This window comes from Schistocerca serialis, chromosome 6 (genome assembly GCF_023864345.2).
Source record: "Schistocerca serialis cubense isolate TAMUIC-IGC-003099 chromosome 6, iqSchSeri2.2, whole genome shotgun sequence".
Classification (NCBI taxonomy): Eukaryota; Metazoa; Arthropoda; class Insecta; order Orthoptera; family Acrididae; genus Schistocerca; species Schistocerca serialis.
Genome location: NC_064643.1, coordinates 127,666,069 through 127,693,573, shown reverse-complemented (window position 1 = coordinate 127,693,573; position 27,505 = coordinate 127,666,069). Strand labels below are relative to the sequence as shown.

Here is a 27,505-nt window from a genome sequence, read left to right as displayed (position 1 = left end):
TCGAGTGTGATTGAAACGCTGACACTGGTAGCAGCGCGTAGGTGTCGGGACATAGGAGCGAACAGAAATAACCTCGTAGCCCACCTTGATGCGCGATGGCAGCTTAACACTATCATAGGTCAAGGAAAGTGTCCGGGTTGGTACAAGGTCATTGTTGACCTTTTTCATGACCCTATGGACAGCCGTCACGCCCTGCTCAGCGAGGAAAGACTGAATCTCCTCGTCAGTCAATCCGTCGAGGGATCTAGTATAGACCACACCACGAGACGAATTCAAAGTTCGGTGAGCCTCCACCCTGACTGGGAATGTGTACAGGAGTGTGGCCCGAAGCAGGTTTTGTGCCGGAAAGGCGCTCTCAGTTTCTAGTAATAAGGTACCGTTACGCAACCTGGTACAAGATTTGACAGATCCGGCTATGGCATCTACGCCCTTCTGGATAACGAAAGGGTTGACAGAGGAAAAATCCTTTCCGTCCTCAGATCGAGAAACGACGAGGAACTGTGGGGCAGGCGGTAGTACTTTTGTGACTGGTGGCTGGTCGAGTTTCCGTTTATGGGCAGAAGTCGAGAGAGATGGAGTGAAATCCGTTGCGGAGGAATCCCCCATGATTTCCAGCGTCTCCGATGGCGCGCTCTTTCCTTGTGGGGACCCTCTCAGAGGGCACTCCCGCCTTAGGTGAATGTTTACACCTCAGGTCACACCTCCCGTGAAACAGACGGAGGGACCAATCGGCATGGTCAGAAGGTATCAGCTCAGGCAATCACCCCTCCCTGGGCCTGGCCTTTACCAGGGGGTACGTGCGTGCCTTACATGTCTACCCAGGGCGGGGAATTACGCGTTACCCCGTCACCGGCTACGCGTGCGAACGCGTGGGTCGGCCTTCAGGCGCGCTTAGGGAGGAAGGAAGAAGAGGAAAAAGAAGAGAGAGAGGGAGAGAGAGGACAGACTGTCTCAAACGCCGAGGCGGAGACCAGAGAAGGCAAGGAGAAGAAGGCAAGGAGAAAAAGGCAATGAGAAGGCAAGGAGAAGAAGGCAATGAGAAGGCAAGGAGAAGAAGACAAGGGAAAGAGTAAGGAAGACAGTGAGGTGGAGAAGAGCAAAGAAAGGAACCAACCAAAGGAAGGCAGAAACGAGAAGTGAAAAAGCAAAATGACCGCAAATAGAAGTCGTGGAACCGTCCGTCTCCGGATGCAGGCGCTAACTATCCCCTTGAGGGGGAGGAACTCCTTTTAGTCGCCTTTTACGACAGGCAGGAATACCTCGGGCCTATTCTAATCCCCAGACCCGCAGGGGGCGAGTGTCACTTGTGATCGATGGATTGCGACCCTGAATACAAGCCGGTGGCAGTCACGTGGTTAGTGTTCAAGCATCGTAATCGGTGGATCGCTGGATGGAGTCTAGCTCATCTTTTTCTAATTTGTATGTCTTTGAACACTAGTGACTTTATTTCGTTCGTATTAAATTTGAAAGGTAATATGATGAGAAGACACTTCTACTTGTATGAACATTTACTGAATTTCCAATGTTCGCTCTCTGTTTATTAGTTTTTATTACTACAACAAATATTTTGTGACTTTTATTTGTACACGGTAACTTAAGAACTTTATCAAGCGTCCTCAAACTTGTTCGTATTTGACTGACAACGAAATTGGTTCTAGTGAAGATGGTACTGGAATAAATTCCACTGTACATTGCTAATTTTCAGCGAAAATACTGCGTTACGCATGGTGTGTATCTTGAATGTCGGAAGAACGAGAAATTTTTCCTTAGAAACTCTGAAGATTTCTTGTGTATGCGGGAAAATTACATTCACTGGACGTAGGAGAAGCCGTTTTGATTTGTGTTTTCCCTGTTTGTATGAAAAATATCATACCGCAACTTCTTGTATGGAAAGCACGTCCGTCGATCAATCATAGATTATCCTCTTACTCTGACATATTGTAACTCATCGTATTACTGAATAAAGTTATTTACTCCTTTATTTATCGACGTTTGAGTTTGGATTTATAAGCCTGTCCTTGAAACTGACGGCTGCAGATCGAAGTGCTTGTATGTAAAGCAGTTCTAGCTATCTTAACAGATTGCAGCTACAAGGGATTTTGGAAATCAGGACAGGCCGACACTTTCAGGAAAACTTTATACTTTCGGTCAGTGATTTGCCGATAGTTATAAATACAACATTGGTTGTGATAAATTAGCAAATAACCAAACACCACTGGGAATTTCATGGAAATACACCTGTCTTTTCATCAGATTAGCTATCAGATTTATGAAGTATTATGAATGGTGTTGAAAATATATAAATTTAGAAAGAAAAGGAAAAGAAAAAGCGGAACTCCCGTCAGCGCTCCACCGATTATGTAGCTTAAACGTTAGCCACATAACCGCCGCCATCTCGCGCTCAGGATCAAAACGCACTGGAACATCACTGTCACGTAGAACATCTCTTGCGCTTTTCTCGAAATCGCAAAAGTAGTACGGCTTACGTTGTTCTAATGGACTGCTAAAACGTCGTGGCCTCCCTTGTCAGAACTGTTCCTCTACAGTACGCAATACATAGTGCTGCAAAGTGTGTTCGTATCCGGTCGGATTTAGCGTTTTTAAGGAGCAAGAAATGGATCACAATCCCATACCGTAACACCACCACCTCCGCTCTTCACTGCGCATTGGGACAGCTGACGTTTTCCAAGCTTCGCGACACACAAATCCCGGATTGCTACTGGAAATAGAGTGATCCATCTCTGCAAATCACTTGTTTCCGTGCATCCATCCCAATGTATTTACACCATCTCAAGCGTCTCTTGGTATTGACTGCAGAAATGTGTGGATTATAAGGAACTGCTCGACTGTCTAACATTCTTTATAACCACCAAACCCCCACCACCTGTCTCCAATGTTGTCTGGAGGCATATGTTACTCGCAGATACTTAAAAGTAATGGAAGATTCTATAAGCTACATTTGGCACTGCAACACTGGCAGTGCATAAGTGAGTCGCTCTTTGTAGATACCTTCCCGTAATAACGAGTGATGGTACATGTAATACATAAACATGATGCTTAAGTATTGTATACACTTTTATGTGGTGTTCTCGTTTTGGTACAGTAGATTCCAGCATGGTTTGATGTTATACCGAAATCGACTGTCTTAAATAAAAATAGCATTACAGCTGTTTATTTTACAATGCAATAAATCCAAGTGTTAGGAAATACTTCCTGGCGTGCAGCATCATATGCACGTAAAATCTGGAAAACGAAAAATACACACAAGGAGAGACTAGGCACAACTGAAGTATACTGTTGAAGAAGAATGCTGAAGATTAGGTGGCGAGATTGGTTTCTTATGATGAGATGGTGAACAGGGTCGGAGAGGAAAGATATTTATGGTACGACTAGATGAAACACACGGATTGGTTAACAGTACATCTGAGAAATTATTGACTAGTCAGTTTAGTAGTGGTTGGTGCATTCAGGTGGTGACGTTGGGGCGGGTAAGGGGGGAGGGCGTTAGCGGGGAGGGAGTTGGTAAAAATTGTAGCTGGAGGCTAAAGCTTGACTACAACCTGAAGATTCTAGCGGAGGATGGGGAATGCAATTTGCAGTGGCTATGAAGGGAGTTCTACCCGACCGCCTAGCGTAAGGAGCTAGATCAAACTCATATTTGGACTGACGACGACGACGCAGTCTGACTGGTAATTATTTCCATCACGCCAGCAGAATTACTCTGAAGTGTGAAGTAATTGTGTGTGATTAACATTTAGATTCCCTAAAGTTGATCGAACATGAAAAACTGATATTGTACTAGAAAGTAGCAATGGAAGGATTCCATCCCTGAAATTACTTCAAAGTGTGCTCAGAACAGTTTCGAGTATAACGTCTTACAGGAAGAAGTTTGTAGGCTTGTGCACGTGGGCGTCAATTGACATTTCTTACAAACTTCTGTAACTATGGCTTTTTTCATGCAATAAGTATTGTGTTATTTACTCGGTGATTCTGACAGCATCACCATACAAAATTTGCATTGTTAACTGTCATGCACCAGCGAAAGACACCGGTGATGAAATAAAGAACATCTTTTATGCTGATTTGAGGACACTATTGACAGACCACCGCGACATCCGGTCCGTTTAGTCCTGGGTGATCTCAATGCACAAAGTGGAAAAGAAAATGAATATGGTCCCACAATTGGGTCGAATATCCTACACGAACTGACCAACGATAACGGTGTTAAGCTGATAAATTTTGATGATCATTAGTAGCACCTACTTCCCACGGAAAGCGATACATAAAGCCCCATGGTATCACCAAATGGTAAGACGAAAGACCAGATTGATCATGCATTGGTGGAAGAAAGGCATTGTGGTTGCATCGACCAAGTACGAACGTACTGTGATGCTGATATGAGTTCATACCACTTTTTTGAAGTTTTGAAGATCTGTGTAAAACTCTCTGTAAAGTGGAAAAGGAAAAGAGAAGGAATAGTTAGTCATGATCAGGACAAATTTTCAAATGGGCAAGTAAGACAGCGATACCAAGAGAGAGACACTGGCTCGCTTTTGTCAACTGAGGCCCCGGATAATTAAGAAGGCATATGGACACAATCGAAGGAAGTGGTTATCCAGAGTGCAAAGGAAGAACTGGGACGACAACCTAAACCGAAAACAAACCATGGTTTGATGATGAATGCCAATCGGCTGTCAAAGAAAGAATGAAGAGGAGATTAGAGTGGTTAAATCACCCGTCAGAAGATACACAAGCAACGTACTCAGAAGTGAGACGACTGACAGACAGGCTCAGTAGAAGGAAGAAAAGAGAATATGGGAAGAACCTATTGGCGACAGTCAAGGAATCGAAGAAAACACCGCACTCCTTTTTCAGTTTGGCAGGTTTTGCTCGAGGCAGTTATAAACAGCAAACCGTAATTCTAAGAGATGAAGAAGGGAAGTGGTACCTCCTATGGAGCAAGCAAGTCAGTTTGGAAAGCATTCCGGAAAATTGATAAATGTAGAAACTCCAGAAGCAAGCAAAGAACAAGAATGGGAGTTAAATACAGAGGAAGAGGAAGTACCCGAGTCTTCAATGGAAGAGATAAGAACAACGGTGGAGTCACTCAAAAACAATGAAGCGCCAGGTGATAGTGGTATTAGTGCAGAACTGGTTAGAAACGGAGAAGTAGTTTTATTGGAGACGCTAAGAAAGCTTGTTGTCAAAATCTGGTCTTCAGGGGAGATCCAGGCTGAATGGGAGGGAGCAATTTGTATGCCCAATTTTTATAAAAGGAGATGCCACAAAAGTGGACAATTATCGAGGAATCTCGCTACTTGGGGTAGGTTATAATGTCTCAACCTCCCAGTTACCTATTTCCTTGAAACCTTCTCTACAAGAGATTATAGGACCACATCAATGTGGATTCATGGCAGGACGCTCAACCATAGATCCAATCTTTACACTACGACAGCTAATGCAAAAGAACTATGAATTTGATAGACGATTACACCTCATATTTATAGATTTCCAACAGGCCTATGACAGCATTAATCGCACGGTGTTATGGAGGATAATGCAGGAGTTGGGCATCACAACAAAATACATCAAAGGGACTGAAGCATGTTACACAGATACAAGCTGCCAAGTATGGTTTGGAAATGAAATGTCAAGGCCTTTCACTGTACAACACGGTTTGAGAAGATCCTTTGTCTCCAGTGCTATTCAACGTTGCATTGGAAAAAGTACGACGTGAAATTGGTAATGACAGGGAGATGGATATAACTGGAACTGACAGAATCTTGGCCTTTGCCGATTATGTGGTGATCATGGGACACTGACTCAATCATATAGTGTCTGACACCACTAGGTTCATGAAAGAGGCAAGCAAAGTAGGATTAGTTGTCAACGAAGAGAAACCCAAATACATGATAATCTCACGCAGACCTGGCCGGAGTGCCCGAGCGGTTCTATGTGCTACAGTCTCGAACCGCGCAACCGCTACGGTCGCAGGTTCGAATCCTGCCTCGGGCATGGATGTATGTGATGTCCTTAGGTTAGTTAGGTTTAAGTAGTTCTAAGTTCTAGGCGACTGATGACCTTAGAAGTTAAGTCCCATAGTGCTCAGAGCCATTTCAACCAACCTCACGCAGACAGGATTTCCCTACCACTATCAATATAGATGGACACAATTTTGAACGAGTAGAGAAATTTAAATACCTGAGATCGATTCTATCTAATAAAAGTGATGTTGAGAATGAGGGGGCCATAAATGCCAAGTGCAGCTGACGGGCCATGTTAGTGAGTCTGGAAAGCAGTGCTTACTGCATCACACTGGCAGACGATCTCCTGGACGTAGCGCTCTCCTCCTTCCACTTACGGGTGGACAGGAAGGTGCTGGTTTGCAAAACATTTTACCTGGGCCAGGCAGCAGTCTAAGGCTGCCAGTTGGCGGAAAGTGCGTGGAGAAAGCCGTTTAAGAGAAACTGCTGTAAAATGAGCCTTTGTGTAAATGGTGGGATAGTCATAAAACTCCACGATTTCTCAACTTGGAAGCTGGGCCTATGGACAGAGGGGCTCGTCCACGTTTTTAGTGGAGGCAAGACTGTAATTCCCCTGACGCCAGGAAGTCGCCAGGTTCCTTTAGCAACTGAAACAAACAATTTCAACCGTCTGGGAAACTTAACAGCATTTTTCAGAAATTGTGAAAGGTCGGGGCGGAAAGATTAGATCTCTACATAAGTGAGATTCTGTTGTCCCATCTCAGTAGATGTTTTTTGTCAAAACATGACCATGCTTACCGTGAAAACGATGCTTTCTAGTCTAAAATTATCTTTTTTCAGCCAAGAGAGATTTGGAGTCGTTGATTGGCTCCCCTCAGGGTATGCAAAGTCGAGGCCTGCTCCCCCAGCGTGGGAACCACAGTGCAGCGTCTGGACAGGCCACCAAGGGAGATTCAACGAGTAGAGGATAGATCTCTTGGTTTGTGCAATGTGGGGGCAGTTTAGTTTCTACTAATTCGGCTCCCATACCGAGGCTAGGTGGAAAGTGGTTGGATTCTTTCCCTTCCTTCATCTTCTGATCCTGCCCCGGTGGAGACTTGGGGTCTGTATCTTGTGGTGGACTAAGAACCACTGGTAGTTTCCAGTTGTACTGAGAGTGGAACTACTTATCTGAGACATATGGTGCATCACGAGGGCGAACTTATTTGTCCAGAGTCGGCCGTCTGAGAATTCCAGAGTACACCATCGTGCCTGTGAGCCAAGTTGGTTTGGCCATACTACCGAAAGGATGCACCTCACACTGTAATGTGTCGGAATTTCAGAGCTCTGATAGGGAAGTTTCTCAAATTCCGATATTCAGGACGCTAGATCGTGTAGTTTGTAAATTCTCATGGACATGTCAGAACATTACAGTTGCCACAGCACACCGCTCTTCTTCCACTGTGCACCATTTTATGCTGACGCCGAAAGTGTAGGTGTAGGGTTGTTAAATAATACTCACGGCTCCCTGTCCTCAGATGAAACAGTCTGTGGTATAGTTGATTCTATTTGAACAGAGTTGGGCCTGAGTGCATCCATGTAAACAAAGTCAGGGTACTTTGTTCAAATGGTTCAAATGGCTCTGAGCACTATGGGACTCAACTGCTGAGGTCATTAGTCCCCTAGAACTTAGAACTATTTAAACCTAACTAACCTAACTAACCTAAGGACATAACAAACATCCATGCCCGAGGCAGGATTCGAACCTGCGACCGTAGCGGTCTTGCGGTTCCAGACTGCAGCGCCTTTAACCACACGGCCACTTCGGCCGGCAGGGTACTTTGTAAAAGGGGTTAATTCAGGGGAGAATTTGTAGAACTTTCATCCCAATGTATGCTCTGCCAATTAAACACTGTCCTTTTTCTGATGTGTGTTTCTCATATTTGTGTAAGATTTATCAGCTAGTTGTAGCTATAAAAGTATTATTAAAACTTTCAGTTTTTGTAAACTTAAATATGCCACTTCCTTATCCATATTGTGGTGGTGCATGGGAACACCAGCAATTTGTGGTTGAATATTATTAAATTAATTAATTTGATTATTAATTTGAGTTTTGAAAGTGACCATTGGCATAGTGAATTTACTCATGGCACTTTTGTTCTTTTCTTTTCACGTTCTTAGAATCTCTCACGTGGAATTACTGTCTTTCGACCAACACACTTCAGTCAAATCAGCGTAACACAACGAAAGTAGGTCACCATTTGATTACACAGTCAATCACATTATTTAAATTTAGGTCGACGATAGAATAGTGTTATAGCTGGATTAACATAAGCGATAGAGAGTCAGTCAAGAGTTGTGCCCTTATTTTTTACTTTGTTTGGTCAATGCGAGAGTGTAAGAAAAAAAAGCATTTAACTATAACCAGTGTAGTACGCTAAGGAAATACATCACTGTTAAAATTACAGAAGATCTTACGTCACTGCATGGGTACGAAAAAAAAAACACTTTTTAAAGCTGCATATTATTTCATTGCTGTCAGTACTGAAAGTGTACATACAGTGCACGATTTGTTCCGTACTCTCCTTTTCAGTCACACCTACGTGAATCCATTCCCCGAAACTGCAGCAGTTCGCGGATGTACAGTGGACAACAGACGGAACAATTTAATTGGAAAGAGCAGTGGAAAGAAGAAAAGTACTATAAACACAGTTATCGCGTGGATATTTGTCTTTCTCAGATATCTAATATAGAACTATAAAGTTGTTAGCATTCTACTGCATTTATTTTCTAGTCTATGTTCGTACACTAGTTTCCATTCGACGTTGGTACTGACACACAACAAGACATTGGTATTTTTTGCCAGGGCCCAAATATTACGCTATTACGTTTGAAATTATTCAGAAAAATCCAAATAGCTAAACACGTGGTAGGGTGCTGGAAAAGGATAATCTATTTTGAGAAGATAAAATGTATTCATATTAGCTTAGAACGGAGAACTGGTTGGTTCAAATGGCTCTGAGCACTATGGGACTTAACTTCTGAGGTCATCAGTCCCCCAGAACTTAGAACTACTTAAACCTAACCAACCTAAGGACATCACACACACACATCCATGCCCGAGGCAGGATTCGAACCTGCGACCGTAGCGGTCGCGCGGTTCCAAACTGAAGCGCCTAGAATCGCTCGGCCACACCGACCGGCACGGAGAACTGTCTGGCAGTCGTGACCAGCAGGTCACAACAGTACTTTTTATCCGCCCACGTCGATCCGGTCCCCTCTCTCTTTTCTTCCCTCCCCCTCCGCTTCCCCCACACACTCCCGGTTAAGTACAGTTGTATTGCTCCTGGCGCACTTACCTCTCGCCATCCCCAGCTAAAGAATTATCCCAGGAGGCATGGTGAAAGAGAATGAGAATCTGAAACGTGAATGCTGTTCTGTGACGCATGTTCAGGACAAAACAATTAGAGTGGCTTACACGAGAGCCGTGTAAGCTCATTAGAAACTTGGGGTCAATGGCGCGACGCGGCAGAAGCGGCTTACGAACAGCTGTTCAGTGGCCGCGGATGGCAGAGGAACAGCCGTAGAGGCTATTTTGTCACTACGGAGCGAGGTATGGAAAACAGGAGACTACCGCTAGCACATCTGACGCAATCGCTGATTGAGTGGGAGGTGTAATGGCTTAAATTCTACGTGTATTAGTGTTGCTGTAGCCTTCGGTCTGAAGACTGGTTTAATGACGCTCTCTACCACACAATAGACAGTATACAGAATGGAAAGTCAGCTGCAATCTATTCCGCAAAATTTAGTGCTCATGCGAGAAGTCTGCCATACTGAAACCAAGTAAACAGCTGTGTTTTAAGCCGAAGGCAAACGGATGAGTTTTGTTTATTTTTTAAATTGTACCATTTAGCTGCTGGGCTTACTACAAGCAAACAGTTGTTTGATGTAGTATGAAAAAGTGACATGCAGTTTCCACGAAGCAATTGATGGCAGAACATGAAAAGTTTTCCGGTTTTCTTACTGTGATCAATATAAGCTTATTCAACTGTAAAAAATACCGTACGTGAATGAAGCAAAGCTACACCAACACTTGTAGCTAGTTTTCCGGTGGAGGTTTACCTTTTCCTTTAAAAAATTAAAAACATCTGGTTTCAGATTCCTTCACTACTGTGTATAACAGTTCCAATTCGATTGTGAGGAAAATAATTCGCATACAAAATTTATTTATTTCTTATCTTATAGCTTCGTGTTACAGATTGTTGATGAATTTCTCTTTCGGTATTGGTCATAGTTACTGTGATACTTAATTTTGAAGTACTCTGTAGTAAAAAATTTGAATTGTTCGCAGTAAAAAAATGTAGTCGTCGTTTGCTACTTCACACGTTTGGTTTATTTTACGTGATACGTTGATGTGTACTGAACGTAGCTACAGATATCGAAATTGTCTTTAAAGTTGGATGGAAATTCACATCTCACTACTATAAGGCGAAAATAGAAGTATTTTATACGAGCATGTAGGCGGGGGGGGGGGGGGGGGGGGGTTGGGAGACAGCGTAAGGCAATGAGTCTAGTCTCTCGTCAGTAACATTTGCATACTTTTCTGCTCTTCCGACTGATTAGAGAGAACTATTGAGTATCATCTGCGTAGCGGGGTCCTATAGAGTTCATAAAATATTTTCAACCGGTAACAAATGGACTGAAACATGAAAATTGTTGCCCTGCTCATCTTGTTCGCTTACCTAACTGACGTGGCAGTTGTAATTTAGGTATCAGTTTATTAAATAAATTGTAAAAGATTTTCAGGTGCAGAAAACTTGGTTCAGGTTTTTATATAGTGTTTTGGGATACGGACTGGGATATTATAATTGTTGCATATTCCTTTTTCTGTTCCAGCCACAGACAGAGTGAGGAGAAAAGTACTGCCTGTGTGCCTCGCTTCGATCCCTTATCTTATCCTTAAGGCCCTTATGCGAGATGGACGGCGGTGGTGTCGCAATCGCCCATTCTCTAAACTTCAACAGCTTTTCCCTGTCCTGCTAAAAACCTCCCGTCTACTCCCACAGTGCATTTCCGTCCTGGTCGAACCTGCGGCTAACAAGTCTGTCGGCATGCTTCCTAACTGCTCACACGGCTTGCTTTAATCTCACCCTATACTGAACCCAAACAAGTGCTCTCACAAGCGATCACAGTGCAGTTTCGTTCAGGGTGCGTTGTGTTCTTCCAGAACCTCCAGAGAATCCGTAGTTATACATTCTATTATAGAAATGACTTTGTTCTCCTTCCGTTTCAGGCCGTTTTACAACTAAACATCTAGTTATTTCATCTTTGTAACCAAGTCGAGTGGTTTATCATTAACACTGTGTTCCAACGTAACAGGAATTTTTGCTCCCACCCATCCACTGTATTTACAGTTATCAGCACGTACATAAAAGTGCCGCTTATCAAATCTCTACAAGTAATCCTCAGTCCTCCTATAGCCAGTCACTGACAACATTTTCCCTTACATCGGAAAGTTAAACACGTTGCTGAAAACGTTGTTGATACAGTTCGTTATTAAATTTTCCATTTGTTTCACTGTCTCAGTTTCTCCAATAACAGTCGCTATAATAGCCGATGAAGTATTAATGGTCATACAACCATTTGTCGCATTGAGTGGAGAAGGAAACTAAGTATTACTTCACTTGTCCATGAGGTACGTGGTGTTATTTCAATGATTACTAAAGCGAGCCCAGTTTATTAAAAACTTGCCAGAATCAGCCCAACTTTTCGTGTGACGTTGGAACCCCAGTGGCATGTACGCATGCACAGATTCGGTTGGAAAAGGTGTAATGAAACAGTTGTATCTTCTCCCGAGACAAAATGGCACACAACTGTCTTAATTGGAGCCGGCCGGATTGGCCGAGCGGTTTTAGGCGCTACAGTCTGGAACCGCGCGACCACTACGGTCGCAGGTTCGAATCCTGCCTCGGGATGGATGTGTGTGGTGTCCTTAGGTTAGTTAAGTTTAAGTAGTTCTAAGTTCTAGGGGACTGATGACCTCAGATGTTATATCCCATAGTGCTCAGAGCCATTTGAACCATTTTCCACATTATAATACAATTCGTTATAATCCTGTTCCTAAAGTGGTAACCCCCTAGTACAATAAAAGAAGCCCTAAAGCTCCTAATTACCCCAGAAATAATGTCCGTCGTGGTAAGGGAAACTAACAGGGAGGCTAGGCGAGAATACAAAAAGTGGAATGAAGATTATCCTAGTAATACACCTAAGGTATGGAAGGAACTAGATGTGGTAGAATTAGAGGCTTATATTGGTTTGCTTGCATCTTCTGGAGCCTACGGATCAGGGAGGAAGGACTTGAGTGAACAGTGGATTGAAGAACATGGCAGGCCTATTTTCAGAGCAACAATGCGCCTAAAAAGATTTCAAGCTATCACATGTTCTCTCAGATTTGACAATAAGGAAACAAGGGAAGACTGTAGAATTCATGATAAATTAGCTGCATTTAGACACATCTGGGAAATGTTCATTTGGCAGATTTCTTCCGCATACTGTCCAGGCTTTTACATAACTGCAAATGAACAGCTTGTTGCTTTTAGAGGGAAATGTCCATTTCGACAAAACATGAAAAGCGAGCCTGCTAAATATGCTGTAGGAATATGGTGGGCTTGCGATTGTAGAAATGCATTTCCACTAAATGGACAGATTTACTTGGGAAAACAACCTGGTCAACAGAGAGAGATAAGTCATAAAACATCTAACTGCAAAATGGTTCAAAAAGGGCCGCAATATTATAGATGACAATTTTTTCATTAGAATGCCTTCTGTGAGAGAATTGCTGTCGGAACTCTAAGGAAAAACTCCTTAGGAGATGCAGCCACATCGTTCGAGAGAAGTAAACTCCTCTGTGTTTGGAATCTCTAATTCCATATCACTAATATCGTACGTACCAAAGGAGTCATCAGCAGTTACACTTGCCTCCTCTCTTCACTCATCAGGAACTGTAGTTGGTCACGAAAAGAAGCCAGAAGTAATAGAGCATTACAAGAAATATAAGGGGCATTTTGACATCATGGATCAACTTGTGGGCACCTATAGTTTGAAACCCACCTTACATCAACAGAAGACTATTTGATAGGAGGTACCTTCAATAGGGAGCTAAAGGTAATCGTCTTGCTCTTGGATTTGGCCATGAGCCTAAAGGACTCAGTACACCTGTGAATCACCAACCCGCAAACAAATGACAAAGGTGTTCTTCTTGTCCAAGAAACTTAGACAAAAAAAGTTGTAAGTACTGTGGAAAATTTGTATGCAGTTCTCATTCCAGCCAGATTTTGATATTCTCAGAATGTGATAAAAATGAGTGTGTCGTGGTGATATGGCCATTTCTATCACAGTAAAATTAGAACAGGTACTTCTTTGTACTGAAGTTTTCATTTTCTTTTCATTTTTGTTAGGATCTCTATAGATACAGCAAAAACTGATAAATAAGAAAATATATCAGTTGTCTTCAAAAATATAAAACAAAACAATATGTCCTGGCAGTGTTTAATATGCAAAAGTGTAAATTGTAAAAAAATGATGTCATTCCAACAAAAAACAATGTAAAACAAAATGTGTGCAAATTGTATAAAGATGTATTTTCTGCCATACAATATAAAGAAGAAATGTTCGTTTGATATACAGTATATGCTCCACTAATAATAAAAACAGTGTGGAAAATAATTTTATGTTACACCAAAGAAATAATGGCAAAATCCAACAATAAATGAAGTGCTCCAGTCAAATGAACTGGGCTCTTGAAAGACCTTAAGTAGAAAGCCGTTTAACTTTTCGAACGTGCCCATCGGAGAGATATCGACGTTAGTGATACGGACCTTTAATTTTGTGGATTACTCGTACTACTTTTCTTGAATATCTGTGTGACTTTTTCAGCTTTCCTGTCTTGGGGTACGGATTTTTCGTCGAACAAACGGTTGTATATGTATGCAGATATTGCATCAGCATACTCTGCAAGAAACCTAATTGGTGTACTATCTGGACCAGAGACTTCCTTTTATTATGTGATTTAAGTTGCTTCACTACTCCGAAGATATTTACTTCTACGTTACTCATGTTGGCAGCTGTTCGCGATTCGAATTCTGAAATATTTACTTCGTCTTTTTTTGTGAAGGCATTTCGAAAGGCTGTATTTAGTAACTCTGCTTTGGCAGCACTGTCTTCGATAGTATCTCCGTTGGTATCGCGCAGAAATGGCATTGATTCTGTCTTGCCGCTTGCCTACTTTACATACGCCCAGAATCTCTTTGGATTTTCTGCCAGGTTTCGAGACAAAGTATCGTTGTGGAAACTATTACAATCATCTTGCATTGAAGTCCACGGTAAATTTCGAGCTTCTGAAAAGATCTCAAATCTTGAGGATTTTGCTTGTGTTAACATTTGGCATGCCTCGTTGTTTCTGCAACAGTGTTCTGACCATGAACACAGAAAAAAATTGCCATGTTATTAATAGTTTTCCGAGGACCACTTATTAACTTCTGGCCGATCACAGTATGGGAAACCCTGGATTAGAGGACATGCCAGGTAGGTAGATTGAGCGCGCTCCGTGCAAATTAGGCAGCATGCAATGACCGGCCACTGCGTTAAGTTTGAGCAAAACTATCACTGCCTTGATGTGGCGATATACGAAAATTTCTCATCTGCTATGACACGCGAGTGACTTAAATTAATTACGAGGGCCATCGATAACTAGTGTAATGAGAATTAGTATGGGTTTGTAACAACGTAAATGAACGACTCGCACGTTTATTATTATACCAAGTATGAGATATCCATAAGATAATGGCCTGACTTGTCAAAAATTTAATAATAGACTGTTTCAGAATTCTGCGCAGAAATGTACATGTTACAATGTGGTGTGGCCAATTAGATGGTACGTGTGTACATCCAGTCTGGTCGATCGTAATTTCTCGCTGTCGTCGTCGCACGTTAGTGGCGTCATCCCTAGTCTGGAAGGATTTTATTAAGTGTGATATCAATGAAGTACAATGGCCCATTGGCCTTAAAAGATTAAGAACGGGAGGAGCCACAGCAAACTTGCAATATAATATAAGAAAAACATTTTAAATTTAACGATTGATTCATTCATTGCTTACTATAATCCTAGAAAGTAGATTGTCAGCTGCCTGTGTCTACGTAATATGTCTGTTTGTAGCTGTTGATTCCAGATAAATTAATCCAAAAGAAGTAGAACGCTGGAACGTCAAGTTTCACCCTTTAGCACTGACTATTCGTAATGCATAAATACTGGTATGATCCTCGATAACATTGTTTTTGAGTACACTTTCAAAAAATTATATGAACAGGAGAAAACTGGTGTTTTTTTTTTTTTTGCAGTATTCAAACAGTTGTCACTTCTAGAAAAACCTACTAAGTTTTCTTTTATTTGGCTATTTAATATTTTGATCCTATGAATCTTGGAACTAAAGTAGTTAAAATTTATCAATATTTGTTACATTTCTACGTTTTCTGGAGGAAATAATCGATTTTTCAGTATTTTATTGCTATTATTTCAGAAACCGGTTATTCTGAGCGGTTTCAACACACGGGTTAAACTGGCGTTGAAAAACCCTGTTTATCGGAGAACCGGTCGTTCCAGTCATAACCACCATCATTGCTTTGAAAAGCTACATTCAACAAATTCGAACTACGTTAGCCAACGCTGCTGCTGGCTGCAACTTACACGTATCCTTTGGGATCCCAGCCGTAGATCTTGGTGACGGTGAAGCGGCCCGAGGTAAGGGGCTTCTTGGTGCCGTTAGTGACTGCCACCACCTGTGGGAAGCTGGCCTCTTCCTCGTCGTCTGCCTGTTCCTCCCAGGCTATCGTCACGAACGAGCTCTCATTGCCCGCTCTGAAGTGAGCCGGCGTCACCTCGATCCAGCCGTCTGGGCGTGTCTCCTTGAGGCCCTGGTTCCAAAACACCATGTGCACCTTCAACATGTCTTAAGACCTCAACATTGTCACCATGGAACTACAGTTACGTGTATTAAGGGGACCTGGACCCTCGTACGTCTGGCATGGCAAATTTAACCGAACTGTCTATTATTTATTTGTCTTTTGAAAATCGGGGGTGGGGAATAACATGTTGGTTATGAAATGAATTTCAGTTGAATTGTAATTATTGTCCAAATATTCATAGCTTACAAGATTAAAACAAACAGGTTTTTCAACAGCTGTTACTGGCAGTGATCTCTCATTTCCTAATGTTTTATCAGAAGACTATAATAAAATGTCTGATGATATACCGTACAAACACTAAAAGTTTTAAGTTTTTGCCTCCCAAAGTTGACATGAAATCTTCGCATCGTAGCAAAACAGGAACATTTCTGGGAACTGGTGTTTCAAGTTTCAACGCCACGGACTTCAGGAAGGAACGTACGAATCCCTTGCCAACTCTTGATATAAGATCCTTTTGGCAGATTTAGCCTGTAATCTATCTTGCATCCACAAACTGTTTTGCTTATTCTCACCGTTCCTCTTTCTGTCCTATACGAATCTCATGACACTCGTGCACTTTCCATACACGTGACAATAATATTCCCTTCGTAATAAGTAGTAATAGCATCACATACTCCAAACTGTAGAGTGTAACACATTGAAGAACCAAAGAAACTGTTATACCTGCCTTATATAGTGTAGGCCCCCGCGAGCACGCCGAAGTGCCGCAATACGACGTAGCATGGACTCGAATACTGTCTGAAGTAGTGCTGGAGGAAACTGACACCATGAATCCTCCAGGGCTGTCAATAAATCCGTGACACTACGAGGGGATGGAGATCTCTTCTGCACAGCACGTTGCAAGGCATTCTAGATATGCTCAATAGTGTTCATGTATGGAGAGTTTAGTGGCCAGCGGAAGTGTTTAAACTCAGAAGAGTGTCCCTGGAGCCATTCAGTCGAAATTCTACGTGTGGGGTGTCGCATTGTTCTGCTGGAATTGTCCAAGTCCGTCGGAATGCACAATGGACATGAATGGATGCAGGTGATCAGGCAAGATGCTTACGAAAGTGTCACCTGTCAGAGTCGTATATAGACTTATCAGGGGTCCCATATCACATAATTACAGAGCCTCCACCAGTTTGAACAGTTCACTGCTGACATGGAGGGTCCAGGGATTGATGAGGTTGTCTCCATACCCGCGCACGTCCATCCGCTAGATACGATTTGAAACGAGACTCATCCCACCAGGCAACATGTTTGCAGTCATCAACAGTCCAATGTCGATGTTGACGGGCCCACGCGACGTATAAAGCCTTGTGTCGTGCAGTCATCAAGGGCACACTTGTGGGACTACAACTCCGAAAGCCCATATAGATGATGTTTCGTTGAATGGTTCGCACGCTAACACTTGTTGATGGCCCAGAATTGAAATCTGTAGCAATTTGCGGAATCGTTACACTTCCGTCACTTTGAACGATTCTCTTTAGTCGCCGTTGTTCCCTTTCTTGCAGGATCTTTTTCCGGCCGCAGCGATGTCGGAGATTTGATGTTTCACCTGATTCCTGACATTCACGGCACACTAGGATATGCCGTGTCACATCGCTCGTGCGCCGACTATGACACCACGTTCAAACTCACGTAGATCTTGATAGCCTGCGATTGTAGCAACAGTAACCGATCTAACAACTGCGCCACACACTGTTTTCTTATATAGACGTTGCCCACCGCGGCGCCGTATTCAGCTTGTTTACATATCCCTGTACTTCAACACGCTTGCCTGCACCAGTTTCTTTGGCGCTTCAGTGTACGATCAACTAACGCACGATTTCTTGGCGATATGTACTCAAATGGTTTAGAATCCACGAGGCTCCGGCCGAGCGCTCCTGGCCATTGTCAACTGGGTAACTGTCTTAGTTGCTGCTACCATGCCTATATAGCCGCACTACCTTCTGTGACGACGTTGGTGCTCGTTCCAGCGCCATACAAGGTAGTGTTTGCTTTGTGCGTCCGCCGCGCCCGCTTCGGCCTTCCGACGTATAGGTCCCAAGCCATGCTTAGTTGCACGCCGCCGTCTTTATTGAGGGTGTTGTCACAAATTTTTATATTTATCACTTCTTTTATTAAGCCATTCGAAAGACTTTAGTCCGTGTAATAGGAGATGTCTCTTCGCTGTAGTATGATGTCCGTTTCCTAGAGCATACTCTGCTACAGCTGATTTTTCATGGTACCGAAGGCGAATGCATGTATCTTGTTCTACAGAGCGCTGTTCTATAGTACGCATAGTCTGTCCAACATAAAACTGTCCTAGTTGCTTTTACCGTTATGTAGACGAGGCGTTCATTCTCTGGTCCGGGAGCTTGAAAAGTCTGGAGTGTTCTTGGGCCACATCAACAACATCCATGACAACATCAAGTTCAAGATGGAGATAGAGACAGATGGTGCATTACCGTTCCTCGACGTCCTCGTCCGCCGCGGAGCAGATGGGTGTTTCAGCCAGAATTCTTGCCCGAAACCCGCTCACAAGGACAGATATCTGCACACTGACAGTTACCACAGGACCTTGGTGCGTCGAGCCGCCTCAGACGCTGAAAACCTGGCGAATGAACTGTGCCATTTAAGGAAACTATTGAAGGAAAACGGCTAGAACAACCGCAAGTAATCTTCCCGAAAACATGTAAATAGGAGGACATCGAGGAACACATGAAGAAGCTTGCGATTTTTCCTTTCTGTGGCTCAGGGAGACGATAGATTAGCCGCCTCCTGAAGAGGCGTAAAAACGTTTCGTTCTTCTGGGCTCCAACAAAAATTAGACAGCTCAGGAGGTCTCTGAAAGGCGATGTAGACCGCAGAACACAAGAAGTACATAAAATCACATAGGTGTGGGTGACGAGAGTTGTTGGACATACTGCGGGTGCTATTGGACAGCGCTGTGTAGAACACGAGAAGCGCTTCCGCCTACGGTTCTCTGGAAAATCAGCGGTAGCAGAACATGCTCTAGGCAACGGACATCGTATTGCATTCGAAGAGAGGTATGTTATTACATGGACTAACTGGTATAGTATAGTAAAAGATGAATTCGAAATAAAAAATTTGTGAGAAAACCCTCAACAGAGACGGTGTCCTGTAGCGAGGCACGGCTTAGGACCCGGCCATCGGGAGGTTCAAGCGTGTGCGGTGGGAGCGCAATGAAAACATTACCTTATACGACGGAGCAAACGCCAGTGATATCATAGATGGTAGCACGGCGATATGAAGATGGCAGCAGCAACCATGAGACACTCACCACTTGACAAAGGCCGAGGAGTACTCGGCCGAAAGCTCGTTATTTTAGGCTACTTCACGCGGCTGGTAGCTCGATAGAATTTTAACACTATAATATAATCTGTCTACAAATCTGCAACCTTCACAGGGATTATGTTCCAAATGGACCCAGGCAGTTGATGCAAACACAGAACACAGACAGGCATAGCATTTTTATTTACATAACAACAGTCTACCATAAGCTGTCGTCGACATTACAAGGCCACATTTCAGAGATCCGCCCGACATGGAGCTATTCAAGGAATGTCTTTATGGTAGTTCACAGAACCAAAACAACAGTGTGAACTAACGGGTTTTCAGGTCCGTAAGGCTTCCTTGCACTGCATCTTTGAGTCCATGTCTCCTCACACACAACCTCAGCACTGTTATAGCTGGTTTCAGAAATGACAACGGTTTTAGTTTAGGTTTTTTCTGCGCACCTGCGTCACACAGTCTTCCACAAACAATAAGCGTTCAGTAGCGTTCTGTACGCTGAGCTGTTGACGTCGAAGCCACTCCGAGCATTAAACGTGGCGGTAGCGAGTTATTTGTTGAATTTTTATTCCTTTTGTTGCGAGTTGAAATTGCCCATGGTGGTAAGCAACAAATTATATAAGGGACAGTCAGATGAAAACGAGGTAAACTGTTTATTACACACATCAAAAAAAACTTTTGCATCACCTCGGTTCCGAGAATTCCGGAACCTGCACAGAAAATTGGAATAGAAATCAACATATACATCATTGCCGCCCATTTTATTCCACATGAAAACCACACATTGCATGTTGTACCACCATACAGCGGGACCTTCAGAGGTGGTGGTTCAGATTGCTGTACACACCGGTACCTCTAATACCCAGTAGCACGTCTTCTGGCATTGATGCATGCCTGTATTCAATGTGACGTACTATCCACATGTTCATCAGGGCAATGTTGGTCCAGATTGACCCACTGCTCAACGGCGATTCGGCGTAGATCCCTCATAGTGGTTGGTGGGTCACGCCTCACCCATATGCTGCCGATATGGTTGCACTATCGGTCGGAGGATGGCATTCACGTATCGTACAGCCGTTACGTCGCTTTCTGTTACCTCCAGCGGCGTACGTCGGCCCCACACAATGCCACCCCAAAACAGCACGGAACCTCCATCTTGCTGCACTCGCTGGACAGTAAGGCATTCAGCCTCACTGGGTTGCCTCCAAACACGTTTCCGACGATTGTCTGGTTGAAGGTGTATGTGACACTCATCGGTGAAGAGAACGTGATGCCAATCCTGAGCGGTCCATTCGGCATGTTGCTGGGCCCATCTGTACCCCATGCATGGTGTCGTGGTTGCAAAGATGGACCTCGCTATGTACGTCGTTGGGCATCATGCAGCCTATTGCGCACGGTTTGAGTCGTAACACAACGTCATGTGATGGACGAAAAGCATTATTCAACATGGTGGCGTTGCTATCAGGATTCCTCCGAGCCATAATCCGTAGGTAGCGGTCATCCACAGCAGTAGTAGTAGCCCTTGGGAGGCCTGAGCGAGGCATGTCATCGACAGTTCCTGTCTCTCTGTATCTGCTCCATGTCTGAACAAGATCGCTTTGGTTCACTCCGAGACTACTGGACACTTCGCTTATTGAGAGCCCTTCCTGGCACAAAGTAACAATTCGGACATCGAACCGCGGTATTGGCCGTCTTGGCATGGTTGAACTACAGACAACACGAGCCGTGTGCCTCCTTCCTGGTGGAATGACTGGAACTGATCGGCTGTCGGACGCCCTCAGTGTAATAGGCGCTGCCCATGCATGGTAGTTTACATCTTTGGGCGGGTTTAGTCACATCTCTGAATAGTCAAAGGGACTATGTTTGTGATGCATTATCCACAGTGAACGTTTATCTTCATGAGTTCTGGGAACCGGGGTGATGCAAAACTCTTTTTGATGCGTGTATTTCAGAAGTAATCATCATAAATCTTAACACATTTAGTCCACTACGAGGCAAGAGTGTCAGCGCCTTAATGAAAAATGTCTGCGGTTGCCTTTGGAACATGATGGTATCGAGACGTGGTAGCTTTTGGTCGAAGCGTATAGGTGGCCACTAATGTCTTTCTTCAGGGCTCCAAAAAATAGGTACGCCAACTCTGGGGGAATTATTTTTTTCTTTGAATGCGAGGGCACATTTCTCAATGACTTTCTGGAACACGGCGCTACAATTAACGCACAGCAGTATCTAGACACTTTGCAAAAACTGAAGTGCGCCATCTTGTTCAAACGCTCGGAATGTTGACGGACGCCATCATACTGTTACAGAATAATGCCCACCCTCACGTTGGCAACGTTGTTTCGCTGCGGAATTTCCGCTGGCAGACCATTACACAGTTTCCATACAGTCCCTATCTCTCCTCATGGGATTTCCATATTGTAGGGAGTGTGAAAAAAGGTATTGTGGCCGTCTATTTGCTTCGGACCAAGAGGCGCAAGCCTGGTTTCGTAGGCAACCGCAGAAATCCTTCCACGAAGGCACTGGCCATCTTGTGCTACATCGGGATAAATGTATTAACACTTAACTTTACTTCCTTTTTGTCTCTCTGTCTGGTTTTGATTTGACTGACTGTGGTGTCACCGCCAGACACCACACTTGCTAGGTGGTAGCTTTAAATCGGCCGCGGTCCACTAGTACATGTCGGACCCGCGTGTCGCCACTGTGTGATCGCAGACCGAGCGCCACCACAAGGCAGGTCTTGAGATACGGATTAGCACTCGCCCCAGTTGTACGGACGACATTGCTAGCGACTACACTGACGAAGCCTTTCTCTCATTTGCCGAGAGACAGTTAGAATAGCCTTCAGCTAAGTCAATGGCTACGACCTAGCAAGGCGCCATTAACCATTTTAAGATAGAGTCTCACTTGTATCATCAAGGAATGCTGTACACAAATAATGGATTAAAAGTTAAGTATTATAGCAGCTACGTACTTTTCTTGCTACCATTCATTACGTATCCTGTTTCAGACCTCTATCTAGCCTACGTGAGATTACGCGTGCCTTTCGGCTACTTCAGTGTGGCGTAGCTGCCTTGTTACGCCACAACACTGACCCTTATACATTTTAGCGAGAGAGAGACGTAATTTGCAGGATACACGCTTTCTTCAAGTCCATCCGTGCGTTTACCGGAATTATCACTTGGAACCGGCAGCACTGCTGTCCCTGACCGTACCACGAGCTGCGCGGTCCGCCGTCGTTCGTGTGTCTCACTGTACCACCACTGTCCGCATTAGCACGTAATTTCGTCTACAGATCTTTTTATGTCCGCAGACTACCTACCTGGGTCAGCAATGACATCTTCAGATCTGCAGAAAGACATGGGAAAAACACTTTTATAACTGGTAAATTGTCTACGGCTTAAAACAATAAAATAGGCCACAATAAGAAGTATTACCGACATGCATTTTAGATATGACGAGGCGTGCCTGTTTTAAAAACATGTCCTAATATAACGGAGCGTCGATGGAATTATGGGTCCAATATATTAGAACACATTTTTAAAGCAGGTGTGACTCGTCATATTTAACGTGCATTGTGTTCACACGTCAGTAATACTTTTTATTACGGCCTATTTTACTGTTTTAAGCTGTAGACGATCTACTGGTTGTAAAAGTGCTTTCCCTTATTTTGCCACAGATCAGAAGATAATCATTGAAAACTGAAACCGGTAGTCTGAGGATGTAACAAGTTTGTGATCACAGAAGGAAATAAATTTATTCTACATTTTCTGGATCACTGTTCTATTCTCAACCACGTCGTAGCTTGTGAGTCTATTATTATTCGGTTATGTATGTACCTTCCTTGCATGTACCGCAAAGTCTATTGAATAACACTTTATTAGTACAACCGGTTCCGTGAGTTGCATAATCAGGTACGTAATCAAATCATTTACGGCGAAACGCAGAGACTACTGGACGCCCCAGTCACTGTCACGCTGCTGTGAAAGTCCTTAAAATGAACGGCATCGAAAGTTTTGGTCAGGTGTTTAACATGGGCGTCTACCTCTTATTTCGACTCTTATTTCGACAACCACTCTTTTAAGGAAGTTTTGGTACAATATGAAGACTGATGGGGGCGTCCAATAATTTATATGTTTCACTGTTAAAGATTTGATTACGTAATGCAACCTTAGTGTTGCGAAACAGGTTGTGCTAATAAAGCATTACGTGACAGCTGTGTCGGTTTTGTTTAAGAAAAATAAAATCGCTATAGAGCGTTGTGTTTGCATTGGACCAAGAATGTAATTTACAAAGCAAACGACAAAGACTTACGTTATTCTTGTAAATTACCGTAGGTAACTTAACGGTTGACTGTTGCAAAATGTTATCCAAATATGAAAACAGGTTCGACAGATATATTATCTGTGGAATAACGTAAAAGTTTCAGTGACAGATTGTTTCAGTGTACATGCTGTGACGAACGTGTCTCAGAAATTTTTTGAAAATAGTTTAGAAATACATAGAATGAAGCTAAATAGTAAATTCGTCATTTTAAAGCGGAAAGTCTTTACTTCGTTCGCACACGAAAAACCTGAACACGAAATCGTCATTTCCTGGGTCCAGGTCCCCATATTAGCACTTTTGTGTTAGTGTAAGAAGTGGACGCTTCACTTTCTGAACGAAATACACCTCTGGCTGAGAGAGAGAGTACGTACCCTATCTATGCCGCCAGAGCTTGTGTTGTAGCTTACGAACTGCACCACGTTGCCCACACGGTTTGCCCACGAAGCCAGCAGTGTGTCAGGGCTCGCCCAGGTGACAGCGTAAAGGATGTGGTCCCTGCAAGGACAAGAAATGATATGAAATGTAGTTTGTGGAGGTCACGATGTCAGTTTGGCGAAATACGAGTGCAAGGACAAAACAGTTACAGCCCAAATCTGTAAGAGCTGAAACCGAACTCCACCGACAAAATGATAAATCATAATATTTTAGTATTATAATAGATGTATCTGACTAGCATTAGAACAGAAGGGATGTTTTCTACAATTAAAACATTATCCAGCAATATTTTTAACCAGTGGTACTCGTTAAGTATCAACGATGTTTTCGTAATGGGTTGAACTAATGGACCATTGTCGCAGATGCTGACAACGTTGTCGCAACAGCATCGACTGACTGTAAGACTGTTCACATCAGGTTAACTTAGAACTTTTGTAATACATATCCAGTAAATTTCACTGAGAAAATTGAAGAATAACGCTATTCATGTTAAATCCTGTCTACTCGATATTGTCATAAACCTTAGTAACTTATCTCGACTAGGAACGACGTCGCTTCTATTGTAATGGAAGGAGTATCCTTGATGAATTTGTAGTCTGCCAATTAACAAAACTAACGTATTTCAAAACTGTGGCAGTTTTCTTTTTCGTGCAAAAGTGTCTGCATTACAATAATCTCTCAGTAAGTCTGTTCATATAACAATCAGGGACATGTAAAACATGTGAGATTAGGATGAAAGTGTTATTACAACAACAGAAAAAATATTTGAACACACTAATAATGACCAATTAAAACTATATTTTCTCTACTTTTCCATGATTTTCTGTTAGTATTTCAGCGTTGCAAATTATTTTAATTTCAGGTTTAGAATTCAAAATTATTTTAAACAGTGAAATACTATAATCTTTATTTTTGAAGTTTATGAGTTTAGCAATTCGAATCTCCTGCAGAGGAAAATTTGCCTCCTTTGTGTGAAGTAACTTATTTTGACTGTAGTAGATATCTCACCTATTTCACCATGTAGCCACTTCCGTAACAATTATTTGCATGTTCCTTTTTTCTCCAGGTTATTACACTTTATTTTCTTTAGCGATTTAAAACCGTATTTAAATTTTTTTTTTGTTTAGTAAAGAGATTCTGCTGGTTTCGTGTATGAGCTGTCTCGTCATCAGACGTTTATTTAAGCAGCTTACAAAAGAAGCTCATCGAAGAAAAAGTTCTTCGCCCCAGTGCGCACGCGTAGATGAATCGTGAAGCCTTTGCAGATGGCAGAGCGATCGAGTCACGTGCTCAACCGCACGAGCAATTGGCTCTACGTGAGGTCAACGCAGCAGCGAGCAGTGAGACATTTACGAGTATGATTCGTAAACATGGGTAAATGTAAGGACGTAACAGAGTGGCGAAAGAGGCAGTCGTGTTTGGCCATGTCCGAGGGCACACACTGTGTGAAGTTGACTGAGTTTTTGGTGTTTTGTGGAAGACTATTCGACGCGTCTCCAAGCAGTGGCGTAACGCACGTGGCCACGCTACGTCAGAACTGTGGTCGGAGAAAGATCCTGGCAGAGCTACCGGAAGCGCGTTTTACGGCTTGTGAAACAAAATCGCATCCAAATCCAATAGAAATTAGTGCAGGAATGAATGAAGGTCCATCCCCACCTGTTAGTGAGAGAACATTGTGGCTGAAATCGCACGCAATGAACTTTATTGGAGTCAGCCACCTCGCAAGAGGCCTTTCTTCACAAGGGCACATAAAGCTGCGGGACGGCACTGTGGAAGCAATCATCGAACATAGACAGCAGCTGATTGGCTGACAGAATCACGTTTGGGCCTATATTCAAATGAAGTCACAATGCACCGTATGGCCAAATGAACCATTTCATGCTGAACGTATGGAAGATCAGATTCAAGCCAGAGATGGGTCTGTGATGTTTTGGGGGCGTTTATCCTGTCATGAATTGGGTCTACTAAGAGAGGTGACCACTAACAAAATGTTCAAATGTGTGTGAAATCTTATGGGACTTAACTGCTAGGGTCATCAGTCCCTAAGCGTACACACTTTTTAACCTAAATTACCCTAAGGACAAACACACACACACACACACACACACACACACACACACACACACCTATGCCCGAGGGAGAACTCGAACCTCCGCCGGGGCCAGCCGCATAGGACCACTAACATGAACCATTACGTTTAAATGAACATCCCTAATGATCAGGCGCTGCAGTTCAACCAACATCTGCATGATGAGTGTACTGTTGCCACCCCTATTTTTTTCAAGGTAATGACAGAAGAGTTCATGGAGCTAAAAGAATATGTGATGGAGTTCTGAACAGTCCGCCGCCCTGTTACATCTCGGCTGACCTTCAGAATCACTTGACTTTAACGCCATAACAAATCTGCGAGACACGTTGGAACAGCAGGTAAAACAACAGCTCAGTGTCCCCGCAATTTGGTGCGACGCACCTGCACAACCGTGTTGACTCATCGAACCGAAACGTTTATCAAGTCTACGGTTCAGATTACACGTTGTGAAATGATGCTTGTTATGATTTCCTTAGGAGTCACAATTTTTTTTTCTGGTGAGCTTAATTACTGTTTCGATAACCAGGTAACAACCTAGGTCAGTAGTTCCCGACCTTTCTTACACCATTACCCCTGAGTGCAATCAGGTATTAGCTTGTGCCGCTACCTCCCTCGTTGCCATTTGCTGTCCTCCCACTCACATTACAACCGACTTTAGCATCTGACTAAACTGTAGAACGAAAGATTTTTCTTGGAGTACTTTTATTTTTAAAAAGATGGCAGATGTGAAAGATGAATGATATTTTGCTAAGGTCATCAGTCCCTAAGCTTACACACTACTTAACCTAAATTATCCTAAGGACAAACACACAAACCCATGCCCGAGGGAGGACTCGAGCCTCCGCCGGGACCAGCCACACAGTCCATGACTGCAGCGCCTTAGACCCCGCGGCGGTGAGTGCAAGGTTTTATTCTTAACACCAATTCCCATATTAATTTTGAATAGCATTAGTGTGAATAGATTTTTCTACAATACATTGGTACAAGCCTGCGACGTATCATTCGCTCGGTGCAATAAACTTCAAAAGCACACTGTGAAATAAACTTCAGTAGGCTAGAAACAATATTGTTAAAAGATGTTTAGCTTTACCGTGTTTGCGTAACCGAATACTTAACAGTAATTACTTTCGAGTACTATTACTTGAAATTCACGTGTACGTATGAGCATTCCATTAAGAACTAAGTAACCTATGCGATAAAATATTAAGTTAGCTGCGGTAAAACAGTACAGTATCTCTCTGAGACTGTAGCACATATATTCAGGTACGATAGCGAACTGGGACTAGACAACTGTAGAGTAACGTTAATAGGTACATCAAACGTCTACCAAACAATGACGGCCCAATTAATCGTACTTAATTAAAATAGTTCAAAAGGCTCTGAGCATTATGGGACTTAA

The 27,505-nt window shown here is 43.1% G+C and overlaps 1 protein-coding gene across 1 annotated transcript in view; it reads right to left on the bottom strand.

Moving 5' to 3' along the window:
• Positions 1–27,505, bottom strand: part of LOC126484540 (venom dipeptidyl peptidase 4-like) — a 320,902-nt gene that overhangs the window by 105,738 nt on the left and 187,659 nt on the right. Inside the window, exons 9-10 of the mRNA XM_050108088.1 lie at positions 23,954–24,077; positions 15,706–15,932 (exon numbers count right to left, since the gene is read on the bottom strand). Of these exons, the coding sequence (XP_049964045.1) occupies positions 15,706–15,932; positions 23,954–24,077 (351 nt within the window). The remainder of the gene's footprint in view (positions 1–15,705; positions 15,933–23,953; positions 24,078–27,505) is intronic.